This window comes from Macaca thibetana, chromosome 11 (genome assembly GCF_024542745.1).
Source record: "Macaca thibetana thibetana isolate TM-01 chromosome 11, ASM2454274v1, whole genome shotgun sequence".
Taxonomy (NCBI): domain Eukaryota; kingdom Metazoa; phylum Chordata; class Mammalia; order Primates; family Cercopithecidae; genus Macaca; species Macaca thibetana.
The window spans coordinates 3,657,085-3,680,386 of record NC_065588.1 but is presented as its reverse complement, the minus strand read 5'-3'; the positions used below and the strand labels follow the sequence as shown (position 1 = coordinate 3,680,386).

Here is a 23,302-nt window from a genome sequence, read left to right as displayed (position 1 = left end):
CTCACCATCTTTCAGGCAGCCTAGAGCTGATGTCTTGATTCTGGATGTGAGCTTAATCCAGGCTCCTCCACATGGGACCATGAAGAATGTCATCCCTGACACTACAGAGCCAGGGAGCCATCTCTAGACAGTGTCCAGCAGCTGTTTGCTTGATTTTGGGGCTAGAAATATTAATAGACCATCTCAAGGAAAATAAAACTCTGGCTGAGAGCTGCAGGGATGGAGCCTGGGCTTTGGAAACTTAGAACTTTTTCCAGAGTATCCTTGCCCACTGACTTTCTCATCACCTACAGCAGGGCAGGCCCTGGGTTAGACATCATCCTGGTGATTGAATAGGCAGAGCCAGCTCCTGTGATTTCACCCCTAGCTTCCAATCACAGCCACTGTCCCCAAGAAGGCTTCTCCCCAGCTCCCTCACTACCCCCACTCTCACCATTGCTAGGCACAGTCCTCTCAATCCTTCAAGATCAAAGTGAAACCCGCCTTCCGCCTCCTGCCTGCTCCTGCCCACTGGGAAGACATGTACTGCCCCTGTGAGGAGGGCAGCAGCGGATAATGACCCAGATCAGGGCAGGAAAGCAACAGCATTGCCTGGCTGACAGAAACCAGAAAACCCAATCTCAGTAGTCAAGAGGCACTGGTTCTGGGAAAAGCCTTTCTGTGAAGAGATTAATCTGTCTCTTGCTTCTCTTTCCATAGGTAAAAGGGAATCATTGAGACCAGCCTGGGCAATGAGGCAAGACCCCATCTCTACAAAGAAAAAGAAAATTAAAAATTATCCAGGCATGGTGACATGTGCCTGTAGTCCCAGCTACTTGGGTGGCTAAGGCAGGAGGATCACTTGAGCCCAGGAGGTGAAGGCTGCAGTGGGCTATGATTGCACCACTGCACTCCAGCCTGGGAGACAGAGTGAGACCTCGTCTCTGAAAAAAAAATGAAAAAAAGCATCATTGTCATCATGGCTTCTGGAAGTAAAGAATCATGTCCTCGATTTCTGGTAGAACTCACCTCCCCACTCCCGCTGCTAGACATGCAACTACTCACCTCCTCACCCCCTGATGACATGCTCCCAATTCCCAGGAAGACTCAATAGGAACACATTCTCAAGGGCAGGGTTCGTATCATCATACACGTCTTAGAGCCATTTGTTAAGAACTGTGCTTTAGAAGCCTAGAATGCAGAGATCACTGAGATCTGATCCCTACTCATGCAGGAGACTGACGGTTGCAAGAAAGAGTGAAAATGCTGAATAAACAGTGGTATAGGCCCTGTGTTGGAATCCTGTGTGGTTGTTTAAAAAAAGAAGCTAGGTATCTCTGTGAGGCTATGAGAATATCACCAAGATAACATTGTTAAATAAAGAAAAGGTAGCCGAGGGCAGTGCGGAGGGTAGGATCCAATCTAAGTTTTAAAAAAATAGTGTAGTTTTGATACTGTACTACGCTTACATAAGACACCATCAATGGGGCAGCTGGGCAAAGGGTTCACACAACTCTGTGTACTATTTTTACAACTTCCTGTGAATCTATAATTATTTCAAAATAAAAAGCCAAAAAAATAGGCGTCTATGGATATGCATGTGCTTGTGCACCCACTGAAATCTGGTGGAATGATACAAAAGAAATCATTAATAACAATATTTGCCTCTGAAGAGTGGGAGTGGGATGGGTTGGGAGTGAGAATGTTTTCTTTGACTTTTTATGCCCTTTTGTCCTGATTTCTTCTTGCTGTTGTGCATGTGTCTCACTTGAAACATCACCACGACAGGCACATGCACGGGATGTCAGGGAGCCCTGAGGACATCGAACCTTGACCCAAAGGGAAGGTGGGGATCAGGTAACCCCTGAGCTGAGACAGGAAACCAGGTGAAGAGATGGGGCAGGGGTGGTGTTACCACCTGAATTGTAACCCCCTTCCAAATTCATGTTGAAGTCCTAATCCCCAGTACCTGAGAATGTGACTGTATTTGGAAAAAGGGCTTTAAAAAAGGTGACTACTTTCATCCAGTCTGACTGGTGTCCTTAGAAGAGGCAATTAGGACACACATGGAGCCACCAAGTGTTCATGAGCCTAGAGGAAAGACTACGTGAGGACACAGCAAGAAGGTGGCCAACTACAAGGCAAGAGGAGATCCCTCACCAGAAATCCACCCTGCTGACACCTTGCCCTTGGACTTCCAGCCTCCAGAACTGCATGTGTGGTTAAGCCCCCAAACCTGGGTAATTTGTTATGGCTGCCCTCACAGACTGACCCAGGAGAAGAGGGGATGATGAGAGCCTCTGACAAAGGCCCCTCCCACCTCCAGGACACACCTGGATGGACAAGGACTGGTGTGTGCAGAAGCCATGGCCCAGAGAATGAAGAGGCCTCACTGAGTTGAGAAGTCAGCAAGGAGCTCAATGAAGCTGGGCCATCTGTGGGGTAGATGGGACGGGGCTTGGCCAAGAGGGGTGGTGAGGAATGAGGCTGGAGAGTGGACCAGGGCCAGGCCATGGGATCCCCATTTGCCGGGCTTATCTACTGCAGGCAGCGAGGCACCTCGGAAGTGGGGCTGGGATTTGGGAGTGGGGTGATCTTGGGGGAACACCATCAGAGATTTAATGAAGGATGGGTTGGTGTGAAAGTAAGGGAGAAGGGAAGGAGACATAGAGGCCAGTGTGCAGGCTGCTGCAAGACAGGCTGTGTCCTGCACAGAGGCATGGCAGTGCAGACTAGGCTTATTCAACTCTATCCACACCCACCACACAGAATGTGCTCAGAAAATGCTACCTGAACAAATATGCATTTGAAGGGTCTCAGGACCCCTTCATGAGCCCTACCTCCTGTCTCTCCCTCATCCAACACACTCTCAACTTGGGCTGTAACAACCACGACATTATTTACCTTCCCCTAGGACAGCACAAGTGTAAGGATGCACAGTTCCTCCATGGTAGGAGAGGTTGATGGGTGTCACCCAGCTAACACCCAGCTCCTTCTCCCCAAGTCAAGGCCAGCTCTGGTCACCCCACAAAGACTTGAGGAAGCATGGGAGAGGGAGGAGGCTCTGGGAAGCAACAAACAGCTCACCTGTGGAAAACCCCATTTTCTTGTGGCACTTGGTAAATTCAATATTAAAATAGGTGACCAGGGCGTGGACGTAGTCGTTGCGCTGTATCTGCAGGCAGAATGCAGATGTGAACGAGAGCTCTTCCGTCTTCACTGTGTAAATGTCCACCTCCTGCAGCCCAGAGAAGAGAGAATGCCGGGAACTTATCGCCTCCACCAAGTCTGCGTCCTGGTCAGCAGCCTCGTTCTATGAGAGACTGTGGTCTGTCAGCTCTCTGAGGGATCTTGGGGTAATTTCTCAGGCTCCCCACCACCCTCCCAATCACCTCCTCCATCCTTTCTAGGGTAGAGTATGCTCAAGCAATGATGCAAATGGATTTGAATCAAAACCTGAGGGGAGCAGGATTCAGAAGGTAAATCTGCGGGGGTTTGGGGCGACAGGGGGATGATGGGGAAGGGAGAGAACAGGAGGATTAATTAGACAATGCATCCCTTCACCTGTCAGAGCAGCCTCGAGTGGTCCACCCAGGCACTGCTCCATCCATCATTCTTAAAATGTGGTCCCTGAAAGATCAGCACCAACAGTACCTGGGGGAAAATTCTGAGGGGGTCAGACCTGCTGGATCAAAATGGCAATCTGTGTTTTATCAGGCCCTCCAGTGATGTGGATGAACCAGACTACCCCTTCCCCAATTTTTTGATACTCAAGTTCCCAGCAATAGGAGGTCTCAAGGATGACGTTAGGAGTAAGGACCTGAGCCTACAAAGTCACAGACTGAGCTTAGGAAAGTTCTGCTGGCCATTTTTCACAAGGCTGGACTGTTTTCAAAAATAAATAAAAGGGGAAAATAAGAAGTGAGAATTTTCAGTTCTGACCAGGGAACGTGGAACATGAAGAACTAATAACTCTAAGAATTTCAACTGGAAAATGGCTGAAAATCAATCTCGCATGGGGAGCAGGTGGAATTGAAAGACGTCTGCATTGTGCTGTTCTTTTCTATAGAAGAATGCTGACCTGCTGCTTGCTGGCCCCGTGAGGCAGGGCAAACCTACCAGAGCCCAAGATGCATCCCGACAGATTCTAGGGAGGCGCAAGGAAGAACTTCCCATTAGTCAAGGTTGCGTGGCAAGGACCTCTGTCCTGAAAACTCTGTAAGAGCCAGAAGGCCATCTGTGTGCCTGGATGGTTCCACAGGGACCTCCTGAGGCCCAGAAGATGGAATTGTTAGCAGGAATTAGGAGAGAGGGACCAGAGGGTAGGAAAACAAGACCAACAAAGCGATTAAAAGGCTTTTGTCTCGATGTATTTCTAAGATAAATAAAGGAAAAACAGATGCAAAGTATCCTGGGGCCTTCAAAGAGAAGTCCTAACTCCACCAGGGTGGACAGAGAAAAAGTGGTTAAGGGAACCAATCAGATGAGAGTCCTGCTGGGATCTGGGGTGTGCAGCCATGACATCCTCTGTGGAAGCTGAAGCTCTCTGACTGTTGATTGGGAAGAAGGTGAGATTACAGGTTTAGGGGAATGTGGGAGGCCCTTGGTGAGGTCACATTCAAATGCCAATTACACTGTGTGTCTAGAGCCCAAAGATGGGGAACAAGAAGTAATTGAATGGTGAGCCCTTGGTCAAGCATGCAGAATTTGATGGGATTATAAAGCCCATCTTCTTAAGCTGAGCCTTTTATCCAAGGCAAGAACCTCCTCTCTAGTGGCCATCTAGAGCTTGCTGAGCACCCATCTAGAGCTTGCTGAACACTCATCTAGAGCTTGCTGAACACTCATCTAGAGCTTGCTGAATACTCATCTAGTGCTTGCTGAACACCCTTCTAGTGCTTGCTGAACACCCTTCTAGTGCTTGCTGAACACCCTTCTAGTGCTTGCTGAACACCCGTCTAGTGATTGCTGAACACCCATCTAGTGATTGCTGAACACCCGTCTAGTGATTGCTGAACACCCGTCTAGTGATTGCTGAACACCTGTCTAGTGATTGCTGAACACCCGTCTAGTGCTTGCTGAACACTCATATAGTGCTTGCTGAACACCCGTCTAGTGCTTGCTGAACACTCATCTAGTGCTTGCTGAACACCCTTCTAGTGCTTGCTGAACACCCGTCTAGTGCTTGCTGAACACTCATCTAGTGCTTGCTGAACACCCATCTAGTGCTTGCTGAACACCCGTCTAGTGCTTGCTGAACACCCTTCTAGTGCTTGCTGAACACTCGTCTAGTGCTTGCTGAACACCTATCTAGTGCTTGCTGAACACCCGTCTAGTGATTGCTGAACACCCGTCTAGTGATTGCTGAACACCCATCTAGTGATTGCTGAACACCCGTCTAGTGATTGCTGAACACTCATCTAGTGCTTGCTGAACACCTACCTAGTGCTTGCTGAACACCCATCTAGTGCTTGCTGAACACCCTTCTAGTGCTTGCTAAACACCCTTCTAGTGCTTGCTGAGCACCTATCTAGTGCTTGCTGAACACCCGTCTAGAGCTTGCTGAACACCTATCTAGTGCTTGCTGAACACCTATCTAGTGCTTGCTGAACACCTTTAGGGATGGAGAATTCACTATCTGCCAGGCAGATCAGTCCATGTCCTGGCATCTCTAGTCATTAGATCCTTCTTCAAAACTAATGAAGAAAGTTCACACTCATCCCTCTGTAACTTCCACCCACAGAAGAAGCCAAATATCCGTTCCAACTCACACAGTTCCCTTAAACCTTTTCTTCTCCAATACGAGCTTTCTCTGGCTTTTTATTCATTCCTCATAAGTCATGACGTCTGACCCCTCATCACCCGGGCCTTTCTCCTCCAGGTGGGTCCTGCTACTTGCAAAACTGAGATTTACACTGACCACACCAGGTCCTCCATTTCCCTCCATTGCCACATACTTATAGCAGCCTGTATTCCCAAAGAGCACACTGCTGGCTCAGCCTGCATTTAGGTCTGCCAAGCCCCTTCCTCCACCACAGCCCTCAAGGGTAGGGGTCCTTCATTACATGTCATCTGTTAGTGTGGGCCATTGCTCAAATCTAGGAAACTTTTATACTGAGTATCTGTCAGCCTTCATAATGCTCATTATCCTTCCCAGCCACATGGCCACATGGTGTCCACAGGTTTCCTCCAGCTCAAAAACTCTTAGGACAAGCCTTGGTTGCCTGTATTGTTGTTAATGGCATCACAGTGTCTTACCCTTACTGACTTTTCCATCACCTTCTCAGGGCCAATCAGCCAGGCTCCAGGCCCTTTCCAAGATCCCTGGTATCTTTCTTTCTTGGTTCCCTTGGTCACCAGTGTAGCACAGCCTTCCGATCTCACTGCTGGCTCATCTCAGCAGCCTCACTACCTTCAAGCTTGCCCTGGCCGGTGCACTGGAGCCCTTCAGTGGCAGAAGCTACACCTCATTGGCTTGTATCCTCAGTGCACAGCAACACCTGATACACAGCAATATGTGTTGACTCATCAATCATCTTCTCAGAACAGGTCTTCCTGCTTGAAGACTTCCTTCTTTGCTCAGGCCCCTCCTTCATAACTAAGGTTCATCCAGACGGTGTCACTCTCTGGATCTACAACCTTCAATGACTCCTTATGGCTTACAATCTAGACGTGGTTACTTTCTCCTTCTATCACATGTGTGCGCGCGCACACACACACACACACACACACACCCCTCACCCCATCGGGCAGGAATTCCACCTCTAAAGGATCTTGCTGTCAGATGTCCATCAACCAAATGTCAGCTATCAACTCTTATAGCTGACAGCATTCAATAGATCTCTGAGACATTTGCATCTTAATAGAGGCCTCTGATGGAACAAAAGCCTTTAGGACCAAAAGTATTGAAGCCGCACATTATAATGGCAACAATAAAGGCAGGTGGTCTTTTGGAGCGGGGATCCAGGCCATCTGTGAGGAGGGGATCAGCTGTAGCTAGGCTTCAAAGACAAAAAGGTCCTCTGGGCTTAGGTCTCCCAACCCCCAACCAAAGTCTACATATCAGCTCCAGTTACCCTGACTCCCCAGAGCCCGGCCCCTCGACTAGGAGGCTTCCTCTTTTCTGCAGCAGAAACAGCAGCTCTGAGACCCAGGGAGACCCACTGACTTGGCCTCAGGTGACTCGCTTGAAACAGAGGGCTCTGCCAGCATAAATTACTCAGAAATACCCCTGGCCGCTGCGATCCCCACCACTAAATAATGTTACAAATGGATGTCTCAGAGCAGAAGTCTGGTCAAAATAGAGTCTTAATTATAATAAAGTGTCACACTCTGCAATGTTAATAGCGATGAAAATAGCAATTAAGTGTGTGAAGAAGGGCAAGTGTTTTCCCAACAGACTCGGCAAGACGTAGCTTAGCACATTAGCAGGAGAGAGCTGGTGGAAGGGCTCTCCTGGAAGCAGAAGCAAACACAGACAATCGTTCTCCTTCTCAGGAACACGGAGGAAGAAAGGGACCAGCGTGGGACAGGAAATCATTACAGGTCGCGAGTCCTGAGACAGAACCAGAGCCCCGGGAATTTTCATAAGGAGTGTACAGAACACGCACCCCTCCAGACACTCCTTGGCTGCTTTGTCCCTGGATACACTCAGGTCTAACCAAGTGAAAGGCCCTGCTAGTTCTTGCCTGGGGAGTGGAGAGCCAGGATGGTGGCTGACGTGTCCGGCAATGCAAACAGAAATGCAGTGGCCACCCCTGCCAGTGGGGGCTGGGTCGGGGCAGAGAGCAACCTGGGTCCAAGAACATTGAAGGAATTTTATCCCCAAGCTGAAGCCATTACATGCAGATGCCTACTGGTAAATGTCACTGCCACATGTCATTTCGGCAAATTCAGTTGCTCCAGTAGACTTCTATCTATTCTACATTTACAGAAGTGCCTTGCACTATGGGTGAACTTCTTGTTGGGGGCATACTTTCCTTGTTCTTGTTTAGGATGACAAAGAGGAAGAGGCTTCAGGGACAGAGGGACTGGTACGGAGAAACAAAAGGACACATTTGCTCACAATTAATCCTGCCTGGACCCAGAAAAAAGGCTGAATGAAATAGTGAGAACCCTGTGAATGGAGAGTCTGAGGCTTAGACTCAAAGCCAAACCTCTCAGGCAGGATGTTACTAAAGAGAGGGGGCATCTGATGGGGTCTGATGAGGTTCATTCTAGGTTTATTTGCCCTGTGAGGTCCTTACTGAAGGCCACAGTGACACTCCATCCCAACGGGTGCAGTTCTTCCTAGCAAGGCTTGTGTCCAGGACAAAGGACAGTTTCCATGTGGGCAAAGCAGCAGTTGTACCAGTCTTTCAGAAACCTCCCCACATCCTTAGAGGCCCCGAACTCCAATCCCTTTATCCTACTCTAAATATTCCAGCTCAGTACCCTGCCCCGACACTTTCAGCAAAAGAATGATGCGTGCAGGAGCATAGTAGGCCAGCATGTTAGCAAATGAGACTCAGGTGGGCTGATTTTTAAATTTAAAAACTAACCTGGGCTGGGCGTGGTGGCACATGCCTGTCATCCCAGCACTTGGGAAGCTGAGATGGGTGGATCACTTTAGCTCAGGAGTTTGAGACCAGCCTGGGCAACATGGCCAAACCCCATCACTACAAAAACAAAACAAAACAAAAAACAAAAACAAAGCAAAACAAAAAACCATGCCTGGTGGCACGTAGCTATAGCTTCAGCTACTCAGGAGGTTAAGACAGGAAGATCACCTGAGCCTCAGTGAGGCTGCAGTGAGCCATTATCACACCACTGCGCTTCAACCTGGGTGACAGGGAGAGGCCCTGTCTCAAAAAAAAAAAAAAAAAAAATAGCTTGAGCTACATGAAACTGTTCAGTTAGTCGAGACTGCAGCGAGCTGTGATTGTGCCACTGCACTCCGGTCTGGGTGACAGAATGAGATTCTGTCTCAAAAAAATTTTTTTTGGCTTGAATTATATGAAATTGATGTCTCTCTTTATTTTAAAAAAACTGTCAAATATCAATAGTTTTATATATTGTTCAACATAATATATTAGCATATATAATGCAAATGCATACAAAAAGGACTGGCAGAGGCAACCCAGCCCGTGAGCAGTGGTTACCTCTGGAGGAGGATGGGGCTGGAGGGGCAGAGGGCACCTTTCACCTTTACTCTATCTAACTGGACATGTTTGAATTTTTAATAAAAAGCATGTACTAGGGATTGGTGTGGCAAAGATGCTGACCAGCTCTTCTTCATCTGCACTGAAGGAAGCCTTGGGAAAAGGTGTTTAGAGCAGGGATGTCTAGTCTTTTGGCTACCCTGGGTCACACTGGAAGAACTGTCTTGGGCCACACATAAAATACACTAATACTAACACTAACAATAGCTAATGAGCTAAAAAGAAAATCCCACAAAAAAGTCTCATAATATTTTAAGTTTACAAATTTGTGTTGGGTTGCATTCAAAGCCATCCTGGACCACATGTGGCCCGGAGGACGCAGGTTGGACACACTTGGTTTAGAGCTTGTGCAAACAGGGACGCTCAGGAAGGGGCAGCTGGAAGCTCTATCTGGCAGGCCACCAGGGCAGAGGTGTGCTTGGAGGCGGGAGCATGATGATGACTACACAGCATATTGAGGTCCTGGATTTCTTTCCTAAGAGAGACGTCTGCCTCTGAATGGGCCAACTGCACCAAACCTGAGCACGCTCTCCTCTTCCAGGTGTCCTCTCCTCCATGCCCCTCCCCTCCCTACACCCCCACCCTCCTGCACGCCACCGGGGCCCCTGTGCTGGGGCCCTCCCTCATCCGTGCCACCATGGAGCCACTCTCTCAGTGGCTGTGTCCAGGCGGACTGCCAGCTTTTGACTTGTGCTTATGGAGCACCACAGGCTCTGGCCAAGGCGGCCTTGCCTCACCAGGTGGGGGCTGTGCAGGAGCCGGCATTGCCTGGACTCCAGGGTGGCACAGCGGGGCTCCCAGCACACCCAGGTCCACCCCGGATGAGTGTCCAGACCTTTATTAAACAGGCATTGGTCACCACTTGCTTTGGATCCACGATGTCCACTAGAGGCTCCTTCATGGCCACGTCCCGGATGCAGGTCATGTCAAAGCCATAGACATTCTCCCACCCTGTGGGAGCAGAGCAAGACGTGAAGGCAGGCGCAGGACCCCCAGAAGCTCACCCAACCCCCCTGAGTCCTAGAGCACAGCGTGCCTGAGGGCTGAGTGGCAGCTCGAGTTCCCTTGCATCAAAATTGAGGCAGAACTGCTCAGCGGGGGGCACTTTGCAATGTGCCAAATGCTCACCCCCATTTCCCATTTCGACCATGGGAAAACGTAAGTCCCACTTTGTTGTTAGGTAAACTAGAGCTCAGAGAGGCTGGGAAACTGCTCCAAGCTCCTACAGCTAGAGTGCGGCAGGGCAAAGACTAGAACCCAGGCTAGCTGACTCTTCTTTTTCCTGTCCCCTCCCCAAGCCTGCAGCGTCTCCTATGAACTCCCTTATCTGTCTTCTACGTTCTTATTCCTATGCTGGCTCCAGCTGTTCTCCACACCTAGAAGACCTAGAAGGCCCATCCCTCTCCCTTTTCCTGTCCCCGTCCACTGAACCTTTAAGGCAGCACAGAGAATCATGGGCTCTTACAGTGAAATCAACTACAGTTGAAATTCCAGCACCACCACTTACTGGTCAGCCTTTGTACAAACGACCTAACCTCTTTGAACCTCAGTTTTCTCACCTGGGTGGGTCCAGGGGCATCTCTGCCTTCCTCATATGCCAAGATCCACCCCATGAGAAACTATCCCCAAGTGGAACACAAACCCTCTCAGCCGTGCTCCTTGTCCTCTTTGGGCTACTCATAAGATACTTTGTTGGGGAGGGAGAAAGATTTAGGAGTTGGTGAGAAATTAATTCAAGTCTGATGACCCAGGATCACCCTTAATATGGTAATAATTGCTCTTTTATTTATTTATTTATTTTGAGACTAGTCTGGCTCCATCGCCCAGGCTGGAGTGCAGTGGCCCAATCTGGGCTCACTGCAACCTCCACCTCCCGGGTTCAAATGATTCTCCTGCCTCAGCCTCCCAAGTAGCTGGGATTACTGGCACCCACCACCACGCCCGGCTAATTTTTATATTTTTAGTAGAGACCAGGTTTCGCCAAGTTGGCCAGGCTGGTCTTGAACTCCTGACCTCAGGTGATCTGCCCGCCTCGGCCTCCCAAAGTGCTGGGATTACAGGCATGAGTCACCGTGCCTGGCCAATAATTGCAATCATTGATTGATCATTCAGTCCAGGCTAGGTTTTTCATTTAATCTACCCGGCAACCACATGAGGCTATTGCTATGCTACAGATAAGAAAACTGTGGCTGGGAGAAGTTGGCATCTGGCTCACATATAATATCTGGCCCATGATCACACATCAGGGAAACAGAGGGGCAAGGGCTCAAGCCCAGCATATCCCCTAAATCCTTCACCTGCCATGGCCCATCCGTGACAGCAACCAGGAATGCAAGATTTCTCCCCCTATAGTGCAGAGAGGATGCCCTAGCAGACTCTTTAGTTTCTGGGCACCTGAATCTCATTCATCTGTTTTCTCAACGGGTTTCAAAATACCTTGAAGTAGAAATGCTTTTCCCTAAAATCTTACAGGATTAAATTGTATTTTAAAACATTCATCAAACAAACAGGACCTTAGGGAACGTATGTTCCTGTGTGTGTTTAGGAGAGTGGGTGCGTGCGGCAGGAGGTGTGGATGGTCAGTGACAGCTTGCTCCTTTGACTCTGATTCTTTTATACGGCACACAAAGAGCTTCTTTCTTGGGAAAAGAAGGCAGAGAAAGTAATCCCAGAGGATGAGTGCTTGTGAAATTCCGGTTTGAGGAAAAGATGCCCATCGAATCCCATTAAATCACCCGAGGCTGGTGCCAAACTCCCAATTAAAACCTACTTTGTGGGGAGGAGGCTGCTTAGTTGGCAACAGGGCAGGTTTCAGAGAAGACTTCCCTCTAGAATGTGGAAATAGCTATCCACCCTCTGTGTATGTGTGTAGCTATCCACACACATAGTGTGTATGTGTATCCACACACACACTGAAACACATTGCCTTCTGTGTCTTTCTCAAGAGACTTGCAGCTATGCACCTGCTCTTTCCTCCCTGGACTCTGCCTGGAGTTTGAGTTCACTGCTAGTGCTAAGCAAAAGCCTGAGAGTCAATGTGTGTAATGGTTAAATGCCTAGGCTTTGGAGTTCAAATCTGAGCTCTGCCACTTCTTTGCTGTATAATCTTAGGCACAAATGTAACCTTTCTAAGCCTTGGTTTCTAAGGATTCTTTAAAGTGGAAATGATGATAATGATGGTGATCCCATAAGATTGTTATGAGGATTAAATGTGATAATATATGTAAAGTGCATAAGACAGTGCCTGGCACACAGAAAGCACTTGATACATAATAGTGGTTATCATTATGTGGTTTGAGCTCTGGCTTTGCTGCCATGCAAGCTGTGTGGCCATGTGCAAATCAATCCTTTTTTCTGGGCTTACTTATAAAATAAGGACTTGGGTTCGGTGGTTCTGTGTTCTAGAATCACCTGGAGCAGTTTTTAAAATGCAGACTCCAGGGCCCACGCCAGACCTACTAAATCAGAATTTCCAGATTTGAGAGCCAGGGAGCTGGAGTTTTACAAATCTATACAGACAATTCCAGCCAGTTTGGAATCCTGTGAGGTACATGATCTTTAGTGTCTTCAAGTCCCAAAATGTGATCTTAATGTCTCATAGCCTTTGTGAGACCTTCTCTAAACGCTCCTGACCGTACAACCTCTCCTGTACCCTCAACACCCATAGTACAGCATTTGGCACAGAATAGGCCCACAGATAATGCTTTTTGAATTGAGAGTCATTCCCAGACATTTAATGCCTGCACTGTTTTGCAATGCCTGGTGTCTTAGTTACCTTTATATGGGTTAATTTGGGTCTCATCTCCTCAGCTGGACTGCCCCACCTTCAATCATTCAGAACACAGATCACCCAAGGCATTAGATTTTTTTCCTCCTTTCTGCTAGCCATTTATTTCCCAGTAGCCCTTTTTACCAGAAGTGGAGCAGAGATGGAGTAGGATATAAATCAATCACATTAATTATTTGTTGCAATTGTATACCGTATGCCAAGTAAGTGTATGTGGGGTAAGAGCCATTGGTCATCAAGAAATATAATGATTATCTAGAAATTTAAAAAATTCTATCAGAGAGACCTGTGAAGCTTTTGTTATTGGATGAAAACAGACTCCTGAAAGGGACTATACTATGGCATAATGTGTATAATTAAAGCAACAACAAAGCCCAAATCTGCTATTACTACAGACTGGATTGACTCACACCCTAATTCTAATAGCCTGGCAGAGGCAATGCTCTCTTCTGGGCATAGATGTGATTCACCTGTCTCTGCTGGTCCTTTGACTCACAATGTCCAGCATTAATGAAAAATTATAAGACACAGGAAAAAGGGAAAAATATGACCTATTATGGTAAGAAAAAAGTCACAGAACAAATTTAGAGATGCTCAGATGTTAGAATTATCCAACAAGATTTTAAAGTATCTATACTAAGTATGTTAAAGAATCTAGTGGAAAAGGTGGACAGTGTGTGTAAATGACTGGAGAATTTCATTAATGAGATGGAAACTTTTTCAAAAAGCCAATGGAGATGCTAGAAATCAAAATAACAATGTAAGAAAAGAAGACTTTTTAAAATGAACTTACTAGCAGAATGAATATATCAGGAAATAACCAATGAAGTTGAAAACAGGGCAATAAAAATGATCCAAACTTAAACACAAAGAGAAAAAAAAGAGTGAAAAAAATAGAGGATCCAAGCTTCATGGGATAATATCAAACAATATTTCATATAATGGGAGTTCCTGAAGAAACAGAGAAGGATAAACAGGCAGAAAAAAAAATTGTAGAAATACCGGCTGAAATTTTTCTAAACTAACGAAACAATCAATCCACAGATGGAAGAATTCCATGTAACCCCAAGCAGGATAAATAAAAAGAAAAACACACCTAGACACATCAGAATCAAACTGCAGAAAATCAATAAAGAGAGAAATCTGAAAAACAGCCTGAGGAAAAAAAATTAAGTACCAGGGGAGAAATGTGATTTCTGATTGGAGAGAACTGTAGTTGCATCCTCCCTCACCACCCCAGCCCCAACCATCTGAGTTTCTCTGATGAGACTAATGGGACTGCCTCACAATGAGGTCAGGGAAAAATAGAACAAGTGCCACCAGATGCTACTTACAGATTCTTCTCTCGGCAGAAGGGAAAGTGTTTACAATAGATTGACACATTTTAGGCTCTCAGGAACAAAGTGGAATCCTTGCATAAAATGGGCTGGAGCCAGAGGAAACTCTGGATGTCATGAGGGGAAGTGAAGCCCACAGACAGCGGCTGAGCCATCCAAGAGGGCTGCCCTTCAACCATCAAGCTGTAAGCACTGCCACCTCTGCATGAGCTCTTTCTTCCAGTCTTCTCATCAGCCAAGAAACTGGTGGCCATCTCTCTCATTCTCTACAGGGTGTAGATTCATGCACTGGGTGCAATTCATGTATTGTGCATGAAATTGAATAGAATATCCACCAAGTTGCCTTCCATTTTTGAAATTCTGTGTATCTCCTTTATAGTAGAAAATGTTCGTAAAATGATTGCTCCTCTCTAAGAGTTAAATACTACACCTTGCACATCCCTCTGCTGGTTCTCCTTCCTCCTTCCCTCCCTCCCTCCCTCCCTCCCTCCCTCCCTTCCTCCCTTCCTCCCTTCCTTCCTTCCTTCCTTCCTTCCTTCCTTCCATCCTTCCTTACTTCCTCCCTCCCTCCCTTCTTTCCTTCCATCCTTCCTCCCTCCCTACTTCCCTCCCTCCCTCCCTCCTTCCATCTTTCCTTCCTTCCTTCCTTCCTCCCTCCCTCCTTCCCTCCCTCCCTCCCTCCCTCCATCCCTTCCTTCCTTCCTTCCTTCCTTCCTTCCTTCCTTCCTTCCATCCTTCCTTCCTTCCTTCCTTCCTTCCTTCCTTCCTTCCATCCTTCCTTCCTTCCTTCCTTCCTTCCTTCCTTCCTTCCTTTCCTTCATTCCTCCCTCCCTCGCTCCCTCTCTCCCTTCCTTCCTTCCTTCCTTCCTTCCTTCCTTCCTTCCTTCCTCCCTCCCTCCCTCCCTCCCTTCAACAATATTATGTATTGTGAGCCTAGTATACACCAGACATGCATCTCTCTCTCCATGTGGTCTTTATTCATTGGTGAGCAAATGGAGGGCGGGTTCTGCATTGTGCTCATTCTTACACGTCCATGTTGCTGTGTATGGTTGAGAAAGAAGAAGAAAGGAGGAGAGGGAAGGGAGGCGGGAAGGAAGGAAATAAAAGAAAAGGAAAGGAGAGGAAAGGAAAGAAAGCTCTCCCTCTAACAATTTACTTTCTGAAAGGGGCTGAATGTGTCTCACTCTCCTGCCTCATTTCAAAATGTTTCCTTCTTAGCTGGTTCTTGAGCCAATAGAAAATTGCTTACAATTGTTGCCTTAGCAACCAGCAACCTTTGTGCTTTACTTCTGATTTAGAACTCATAGTAACCAAAATCTCCATGTATTTGAAATGAATTTGTAAGTGGGTTTGCTTCCTTTACAAAAAAAAAAAAAAAAAAAAAAAAAAGATTGTTTTTAAAAATGTAAATAGGAAACAGTATTTTAAATACATTTTAAGTGTCTGTTTCTTAGTGTTCTTTTGGGGTGGGGAGAAGGTTGGTATTTTTCAGAGACTCTAGAATAGGCACAAGAAAAGATGGTGCTAACTTTCAGATTTTTTTCCTTTTCCAGACGCTATGAACACCGCAATGAGAATCAAAGAAATAAATCACATGATCTCCAGTCTGGGGCCAGTGCCTTAGGAGCCCCTCCCGGCCCCAGGCTGGCTCATTGCAATGTGCAAACCTGCAGAGGTTCCCGACACAGATATCTTTGTTGTGGAAATCATGAGAAAGTTTGTTAAAGAGGTGTGCCTCAGGTTGGAGCTCAATAAATATTTAAGTGAACGTGAGAATGAAGAATGTACCTAGAACTTTTCCTCCTCAAAACACTGTTCAGTACAATTGCACAGCAAGAACTCCAAAATGCAGCTCCAGGGCAAAATATGTCCTATTTATACATGCATTTGATCAACACTCACTGTTGAGTTGTGTCTGCAATCTTCCATGAGAGTACATCTGTCCTAGATTCTGAGCCACCAGGGGCTTGGCAGTCAGGCTCACTTGCCAGAGCCCGTGGCAGAAAGGGGCTTAGATACACAGTCAGAGACTAGATCCCATCTAGTCCCATTATAGGACCAAGAACTGTCATGTCCTTTAATATACGTCATCTCACTTAATCCTCATGACAAGTCTGTGGGATTGAGAAGATTATCCCTTAACTGAGGCTCAAAGATATTAGATAATTTGCTCAAGGTTACCCAGTTAGGAAATGGCAAAGCCAATATTTAAACTCAGGGCTGGCGGTGTGCAAAGCATTTAACCTGGGCCCCCCTACCTCTCACTGTCCTCATTTGGTATTTTGCCTCCTTCCCCCAGGAGGTCAAATAGTAGAAATCACACCAGATTGGCTGGAGGCAGACAGCAACCAGAGAGGGTTTCCAGGGCACAGAGCTTCAAACAGCCGTCCCACTTTTGTCTTCTTCTGAACCTGGCTCTGAACTTCGCACTTTGATTTTGTATTTCCAGAAAGGGATGAACCCAGACAAATACACACAACCATAGCAGGGTCCAGCTGAGTTTTCATCAGTGCCACTAACAACGATCAGATGGCAATTGTTTAAATCCACGGAGCCTCAATTTGTTGAACTGTGGATGAAGTCTTAGCCTCCTGGAGGCATTTATTCTTCTTTTCTATCTGTGAGCCCCTCCACAGTAATCTGCCAAATAGGAATGGACCGCCCTGTTGGGGCAGGAACCCCAGATGTGCCCAGTCTGATGGACAGGTTGGAGCTGCTGCCTCTGGCTTTAATTTGGAGTTTTGGGGGTTTGCCTGTTTGAGGGGCGCTTTTCTCCTTTGTTGTATTTGGTTCTGGTTGAGGAGACACAGCCATGTCCAACTTTACAAAAACATGTTTGATTTAATCTCATTAAGGATCAGGCCTGTGTCACAGAGAAGTGTTACACTTTATGAGAAATAGGAAAACAGCCCTTTTCAGACCAGGTTTTTTGGCTTTATTGTTCTCGGAGAACCACACGCTCCTAGCTGATAAGGCATTAAGAATACACATTTAGGTATGAGCCCCTGCCTTGTGCACACATGCACATGCACACTCGCCTTTTGTCTGACTGTTCAAAGCAAAATCTCCACTCTTTCCCACCCCCTATGCTACCTATTCCTCAAAAGAACCTCACATGATATGTATTTCAATATGAAGGAGAATCAGTATTATTTTGATAAGTTGGAGTGGAATGAAGGCAGGATTCGAAACAATTGGCCTGGTAAGAGACCTGCCACTCCTGACCTCTGCAGTGGACTTCTGGGCTAACGGAATCTTCCCAGGTTTCAAGCCACTTGCCCTGCTGATCTCTGCAAAAACTCAGCTTCTGCTGCCTCAGTCCATTTTTTTTTTTTTTTTTTTTGAGACAGAGTCTCGCTCTGTCGCCCAGGCTGGAGTGCAGTGGTGCGATCTCAGCTCACTGCAAGCTCCGCCTCCCGGGTTTACGCCATTCTCCTGCCTCAGCCTCCCGAGGAGCTGGGACTACAGGCGCCCGCCACCACACCCGGCTAGTTTTTTGTATTTTTTAGTAGAGACGGGGTTTCACCGGGTTAGCCAGGATGGTCTCGATCTCCTGACCTCGTGATTCGCCCGTCTCGGCCTCCCAAAGTGCTGGGATTACAGGCTTGAGCCACCGCGCCCAGCCGAGTCCAATTTTTAATTCACATTGCATTCATGCTTTCACCCCAGGACATTTCTCTCATCCTAGCCATATGGCTTATTTTCTCTCGGTAAACCTCGCACCCTTGGGACTAGATAGAAACATTTGGAGAGCAGACTCCAGAAACAGTCCCAGATAAGCTCCTCCTCAGAGACAGCAATGGTGTTCATGCCACTGCCTGCTCATCTTGGGCCCACTGGAGTGCCTCCCACCCCAACCGTGCGGTGGAAATCCACAGGAGAAGCAAGAGGGGACTTACAGTGGATTTTGAAGTCCTTGTACTGTCTGTCTTCAATCGCTACCACGTACAAAGCTGCCCGGTCTGGAAACATAAGCCCTCCAGGTTTCTGTTGATGAATTGTGGGGAAATGGGTCTCGTAATCTATTCACCTGACAAAGACATCACATTTTGAACCGCACATAGAGTCACCAGACAAGCACCCCCTTGCCAGCATCTCTCATGCAGTGGACTGCCACCTTGTCTGGGGCGAGGGCTGGGACAGCAATGCTCAATTTTTATTTTGGAGCAAGGAGAATTTAAGGGACCTAAGTGGAGTCAATGGGACAAGTGAAGTGGGGTGAAGGTAAACCCAGTGAGGAGCAGTGAGAGATGTTATGACTTTGGCCTTGAGAAATCCAGATGACTAGCACACCTGGTTCTGGCAGCCATGCAAGTCCTAAGTACTTCTTGACCAAAACGGACCTTTAACTTGGGAGAATGAATGTCTATTATTGCAAAAGAGGCCGAGGTGAGACCCACAGAAGTCCACTCCGATGGTTACACATGCTGGACCCAAGACGACCATTCTAGTCCCTGATACAGATCTGCTCTAAAGAGAGGGGCCTGGGGCAGTGACCTCCTAGCCTGAGTCTTCTCTGAAGTCCTCGTATGCCCCCTAGGCTGCAGGCCTTGGGTAGAGCAGCAGGACAGCCAGCCGACCAATGCAGGGACAGCATGCAGGACACTTACCAGCCACTTGTCCCTGGCAAAGATCACCGTGTTGAGCATGGACTCATAGAACAGACAGTAGCCCATCCACTCGCTGATGATGATGTCCACCTTCTCCACAGGCAGCTCCACCTCTTCCACTTTACCCTTAAATATGGTGATGACTGGAAAATAAGAACCCCAGGGCCATGCTTTGCAAGGACCCCACCCAGGAACCACAGGCACCTCACTTCAGGGCCAGAGCTCCAGATTTCAGCCCTATTCCGATTCTACTTTTAGGATGTGACATAGCTCACCCTTCACCAAGCTAGTTTATACCAACATAATTGAAAACTACCTGCACGTTTTCCCTGTAAAATAAATCAAGCCATTACTATGTGCCTGGCATAGCGCTAAGCCTGTTACATGCACAGTATTACATCATCCTTCCAACAGCCCTGTGAGGTAAGCACATTACAGTTGACCCTTAACAACTCGGGTTTGAACTGCACAGGTTCACTCATACACAGATTTTTTTTTTTTTTTTTTTTAATTTACACCAAGTGTGCCTACCTCCCCTTCTACCTCTTCCACCTTGGTCACCTCTGTCACTCCTGAGACAGTAAGGCCAGCCCTTCCTCTCCCTCCTCCTCAGCCTATTCCATGTGAAGGCAATGAGGACAGAGACCTTCATGCTGATCCACCTCCACTCAATGAGTAGTAAATATATTTCCTCTTCCTTAGGATTTTCCTAACAATTTTCTTTTCTCTGGCTTACTTTATGATAAGAATACAGTCTATAATACATATACCAGATATATGTTAATTTTTTTTTTTTTTTTTTTTTGAGACGGAGTTTCACTCTTGTTTCCCAGGCTGGAGTATAATGGCAAGATCTTGACTCACCGCAACCTCTGCCTCCCAGGTTCAAGCGATTCTCCTGCCTCAGCCTCCCAAGTAGCTGGGATTATAGGCATGTGCCACCATGCCCGGCTAATTTTGTATTTTTAGTAGAGATGGGGTTTCATCATGTTGGCCAGGGTGGTCTCAAACTCCTGACCTCAGGTGATCCACCTGCCTTGGCCTCCCAAAGTGCTGGGATTACAGGGATGAGCCACCACACCCAGCCAATATGTGTTAACTGACTATGTTATCAGCAAGACTGCTGGTCAACACTAGGCTGATAGTAGCTTAGTTTTGTGGGAGTCAAAAATTACGCTTGGATTTTCAACTGTGTGGGGGATTGGCACCCCTAACCCCTGTGGTGTTCAGGGTCAACTGTTACTTTTGTTTACAATTAAGGAAACTGAGGCTTAGAGAGGTTGAGTAGCAGTAGTGGAAACAGAGCCCAGATCTGATAAGACATGACTCTAAAACTCTTCTCAAGGCCCCCACCCTATGTTAGGTTACCGTGACCATTCAAACCCAAAGAAAGCATAGATGCCTCCTCTATTGCTTTTGCATCTGTTCACAGCCAGGCTCAGTACCAAATGGGTGCCCTTCTAGTGTTTGTGAGGGAGACAATTGATATTTTGATGAGAGCATGGGTTCTGCAGTCAGGGAAACCTAGGTTTAAGAGCCAGACCTTCTCACCATTAGCTGTATGACTTTAGACAAGTTACTTGACCTAACTAAACTCCAATTCCCAAGTGAAGAACCAGGAAAGGCAATATCTATTAGAGAGTGATTGTATTGATTAAATGAAATAACACATGTGGAGTGCCAGGCCCACAGCTGAAGCTCAACAGAAGGTGGAGATCATCTGACATATTCCTGCTTGTTGATCCACAGATGGAGAGGGGAAGCATATAGGGTCAGGGTCAAAGCCCCTGTCCCCGTGGCTTCTGCTTATGAATTATCTCCAAGAGCTTCAGTTTCCTCTGTGGGAGGAGACACTTTTAGTTGAGTTTTTGATCAACTGACATAAACATATACAAAATTTTGAGGTCCCTTTTTATATTTGTTGCTGTAAAGATCTGAGCAAGCTAGTTTCGAGACCATGGTGAAATTGGCGGGCCGATGTACTGGTCAGCTTGTTCTTCCTGAACTTTTCCTTTGACAGGTTACATATATTCATGCTCTGAAACTCTCATTCTGCAATATCCTCTGAAAAAAAACCTCACGCCATGCCCGAGCTTTGCTGGGAAAAATGAACAATGGCCTGTACTTAGGAGTAGAAATCAAAAGAACCACATCTGCCTAGAATCTGAGTTTCATGAAAATTAATTTGGACTGCAGGCTCCTGGATGGCAAAGGGCACACCGCTTGCTGGCTTTACTTAGTGTCTTCACAGTGAATAATGCAGGTGATGGAGTGTCCATTAGCAGCTTCTGATGACAGTTTACTCTCCACTATGTGGTATTTAATCAAGCTTTAATCAGATACAGCCTGTTCTACAAGGAGTAAGGTACTTTGTACACGTGCATTGACCCTGATCACTCTACAGTGAGGCTCAGGCTTGTGTGGCCCTCCTGATGGTTACTACTCATCAGCCCCTACCATTAAAAAGTAGGAGCAGGAAGATCTATTCTCCAAAAGGTCTGGAGGGACTGGGAGGGGTAGGTGTCGAAGTTTCTCTGGGCCTCAGAGACCCCAGAGCAGGAGCTCACCTGAGAGCAGGGCCCAGGTTGCACTAAGAAAATTCAGAGGGGGGCAAAGTAAAGGATTTTTAAACATGCAAACATTGTGCCTAATTTACTTCCTATTTTGAAAGAGAACTGACAAATATATGCATTACTCACCTGCCGAATCGTTTGCACGCAAAGCCTGGCTTGTCTTAGTTTTGTAAACTTAAAAATTGTCTTTAATGGCCTCCCTTATTTTTTTTTTCTTTGTACATTTCTTGAAGGTTCCTCCCTAATGTCTGCCTGTGTCTGTGTGGCTATGGGTCAGGTCCTCCTCCTGCATTTATATCATGACCTCCCTGCAGCCCCGGAAGATGTTTTCTCCTGCCTCTGGGGCCTCATGACCTCCACCCTGAGTGTTTAGAACAAGGCTCCACCCTTGACAGGTTTTTAGGACAGGACTCCATTAGGAGCTGCAGGAAACAGACAGGCAGTAATCCATTATCTAGTCTAACAACAGGTACGTGTGAAATGTTCCTCGGGTGTCCCCCAAAGACAGTTACTGCTGCTCCTGTTCTCTGTGTTAGCCCTCTTATCCATTAGTTGCTGTATCCTCATCAATATGGATTACAAGAGATTATTGATAGATGGACAGATGATATACATAGATGATATAGAAGACAGATGGATGATAGATAGATACAGTGGTCACAGAATAGCAAAAATCACAATCTCTGCTTGCAAAAAGGAAGAATCAGTTAACCCTATAAAATGCTCAACAGTCTGGACTTCTGTTCTCTTAGCATCACCCTTCTACATCTATTCAAGTGCAAACATTTCTCAGTGTCGACATGGCCCCACAGTTGCCTTGGTGAGGAGATGAGCCCTTTGTCAAAGGAAAAGGAGACATCTCCCTTCAATCCAGTGCTGGACTGGCTTTCAGACTCCAATTATTCCCTTTCGCCGGTGCTTTTGTGCTCAACCTGCACAACTTTATCCTGGAATCCTAAAAGACAGCAACTTATGCTCTTGTTCCAGCTGACAGCTAATCTCGATCAACTATCTCCTCTCTTTTATTTTCCTCGTTAGGAAAATAAAAAAGAAGGGAGGTTGAATCTGAAATTCTTTGCAGTGTCAGAAAGCTGTGGTTCTTCAAATATGTACTGAACACTTGCTCTGTGTCAGGCATTCTGCAAGATTCAGTGGTGGAGACAGCTGGCATCAATAAAAAGATGGTGCCCGCGAGTTCCAGTGTGACTGTCATTTTCAACACTTCCTGGGTCCTTTTATTTTTATTTTTAAGAGGTCACATTGTTTCTGTGCAGCCAAATACAACTGTCCAGCTGAATCACCGTGGATATTCTTCCTGTAGTCTGTAGTCACCACCAGCAACCACTTAAACTTCCAGATGCAATTTCCAAATCTACAAAATGCTACCTCTCATGTTGGGGCTTATGCCAGCTCACTAGGGGCTATTGGCCAACATAGGGCATTAGGCTGGCTCAAGGAACTGTGTGGGCACACACAGCAGCAGTCCTCCCTTCTCCTCCATGCAAAGGATGTTCAAGGGAGTCTAAGCTATTGATATTAAGATTCTGAGCAGCCATAGGCTGCAGAGCTCCATGCCCAATCTGGACCCCACGTCACTCAAACTGCCTCAGCTCAAGGTTGCATTGCTGTCACTGTCCGGATCCATGTTTTTATTCCATAAAGATGATGGAAAGTTCGTTCAACGAACTGTGACAGGACCCTGGCTGGTAAATTTTAGAATGATTAATCATAACTAAATGCACAACGGGGAGCAATCGACTCTAAATTGGGAAAATTTCCCCTGGAGCTTCAAGTTTGTAAATTAGACATCCAGGAT

The 23,302-nt window shown here is 46.8% G+C and overlaps 3 protein-coding genes across 3 annotated transcripts in view; all 3 read right to left on the bottom strand.

The window, feature by feature from the left end:
• Window positions 1–23,302, bottom strand: part of TIGAR (TP53 induced glycolysis regulatory phosphatase) — a 1,172,566-nt gene that overhangs the window by 742,212 nt on the left and 407,052 nt on the right. The window lies entirely within an intron of this gene.
• The window catches only part of PRMT8 (protein arginine methyltransferase 8), a 99,877-nt gene that overhangs the window by 7,650 nt on the left and 68,925 nt on the right, over window positions 1–23,302 (bottom strand). Inside the window, exons 5-8 of the mRNA XM_050750160.1 lie at window positions 18,914–19,056; window positions 18,203–18,290; window positions 10,015–10,130; window positions 3,067–3,217 (exon numbers count right to left, since the gene is read on the bottom strand). Of these exons, the coding sequence (XP_050606117.1) occupies window positions 3,067–3,217; window positions 10,015–10,130; window positions 18,203–18,290; window positions 18,914–19,056 (498 nt within the window). The remainder of the gene's footprint in view (window positions 1–3,066; window positions 3,218–10,014; window positions 10,131–18,202; window positions 18,291–18,913; window positions 19,057–23,302) is intronic.
• The window catches only part of CCND2 (cyclin D2), a 734,493-nt gene that overhangs the window by 703,893 nt on the left and 7,298 nt on the right, over window positions 1–23,302 (bottom strand). The window lies entirely within an intron of this gene.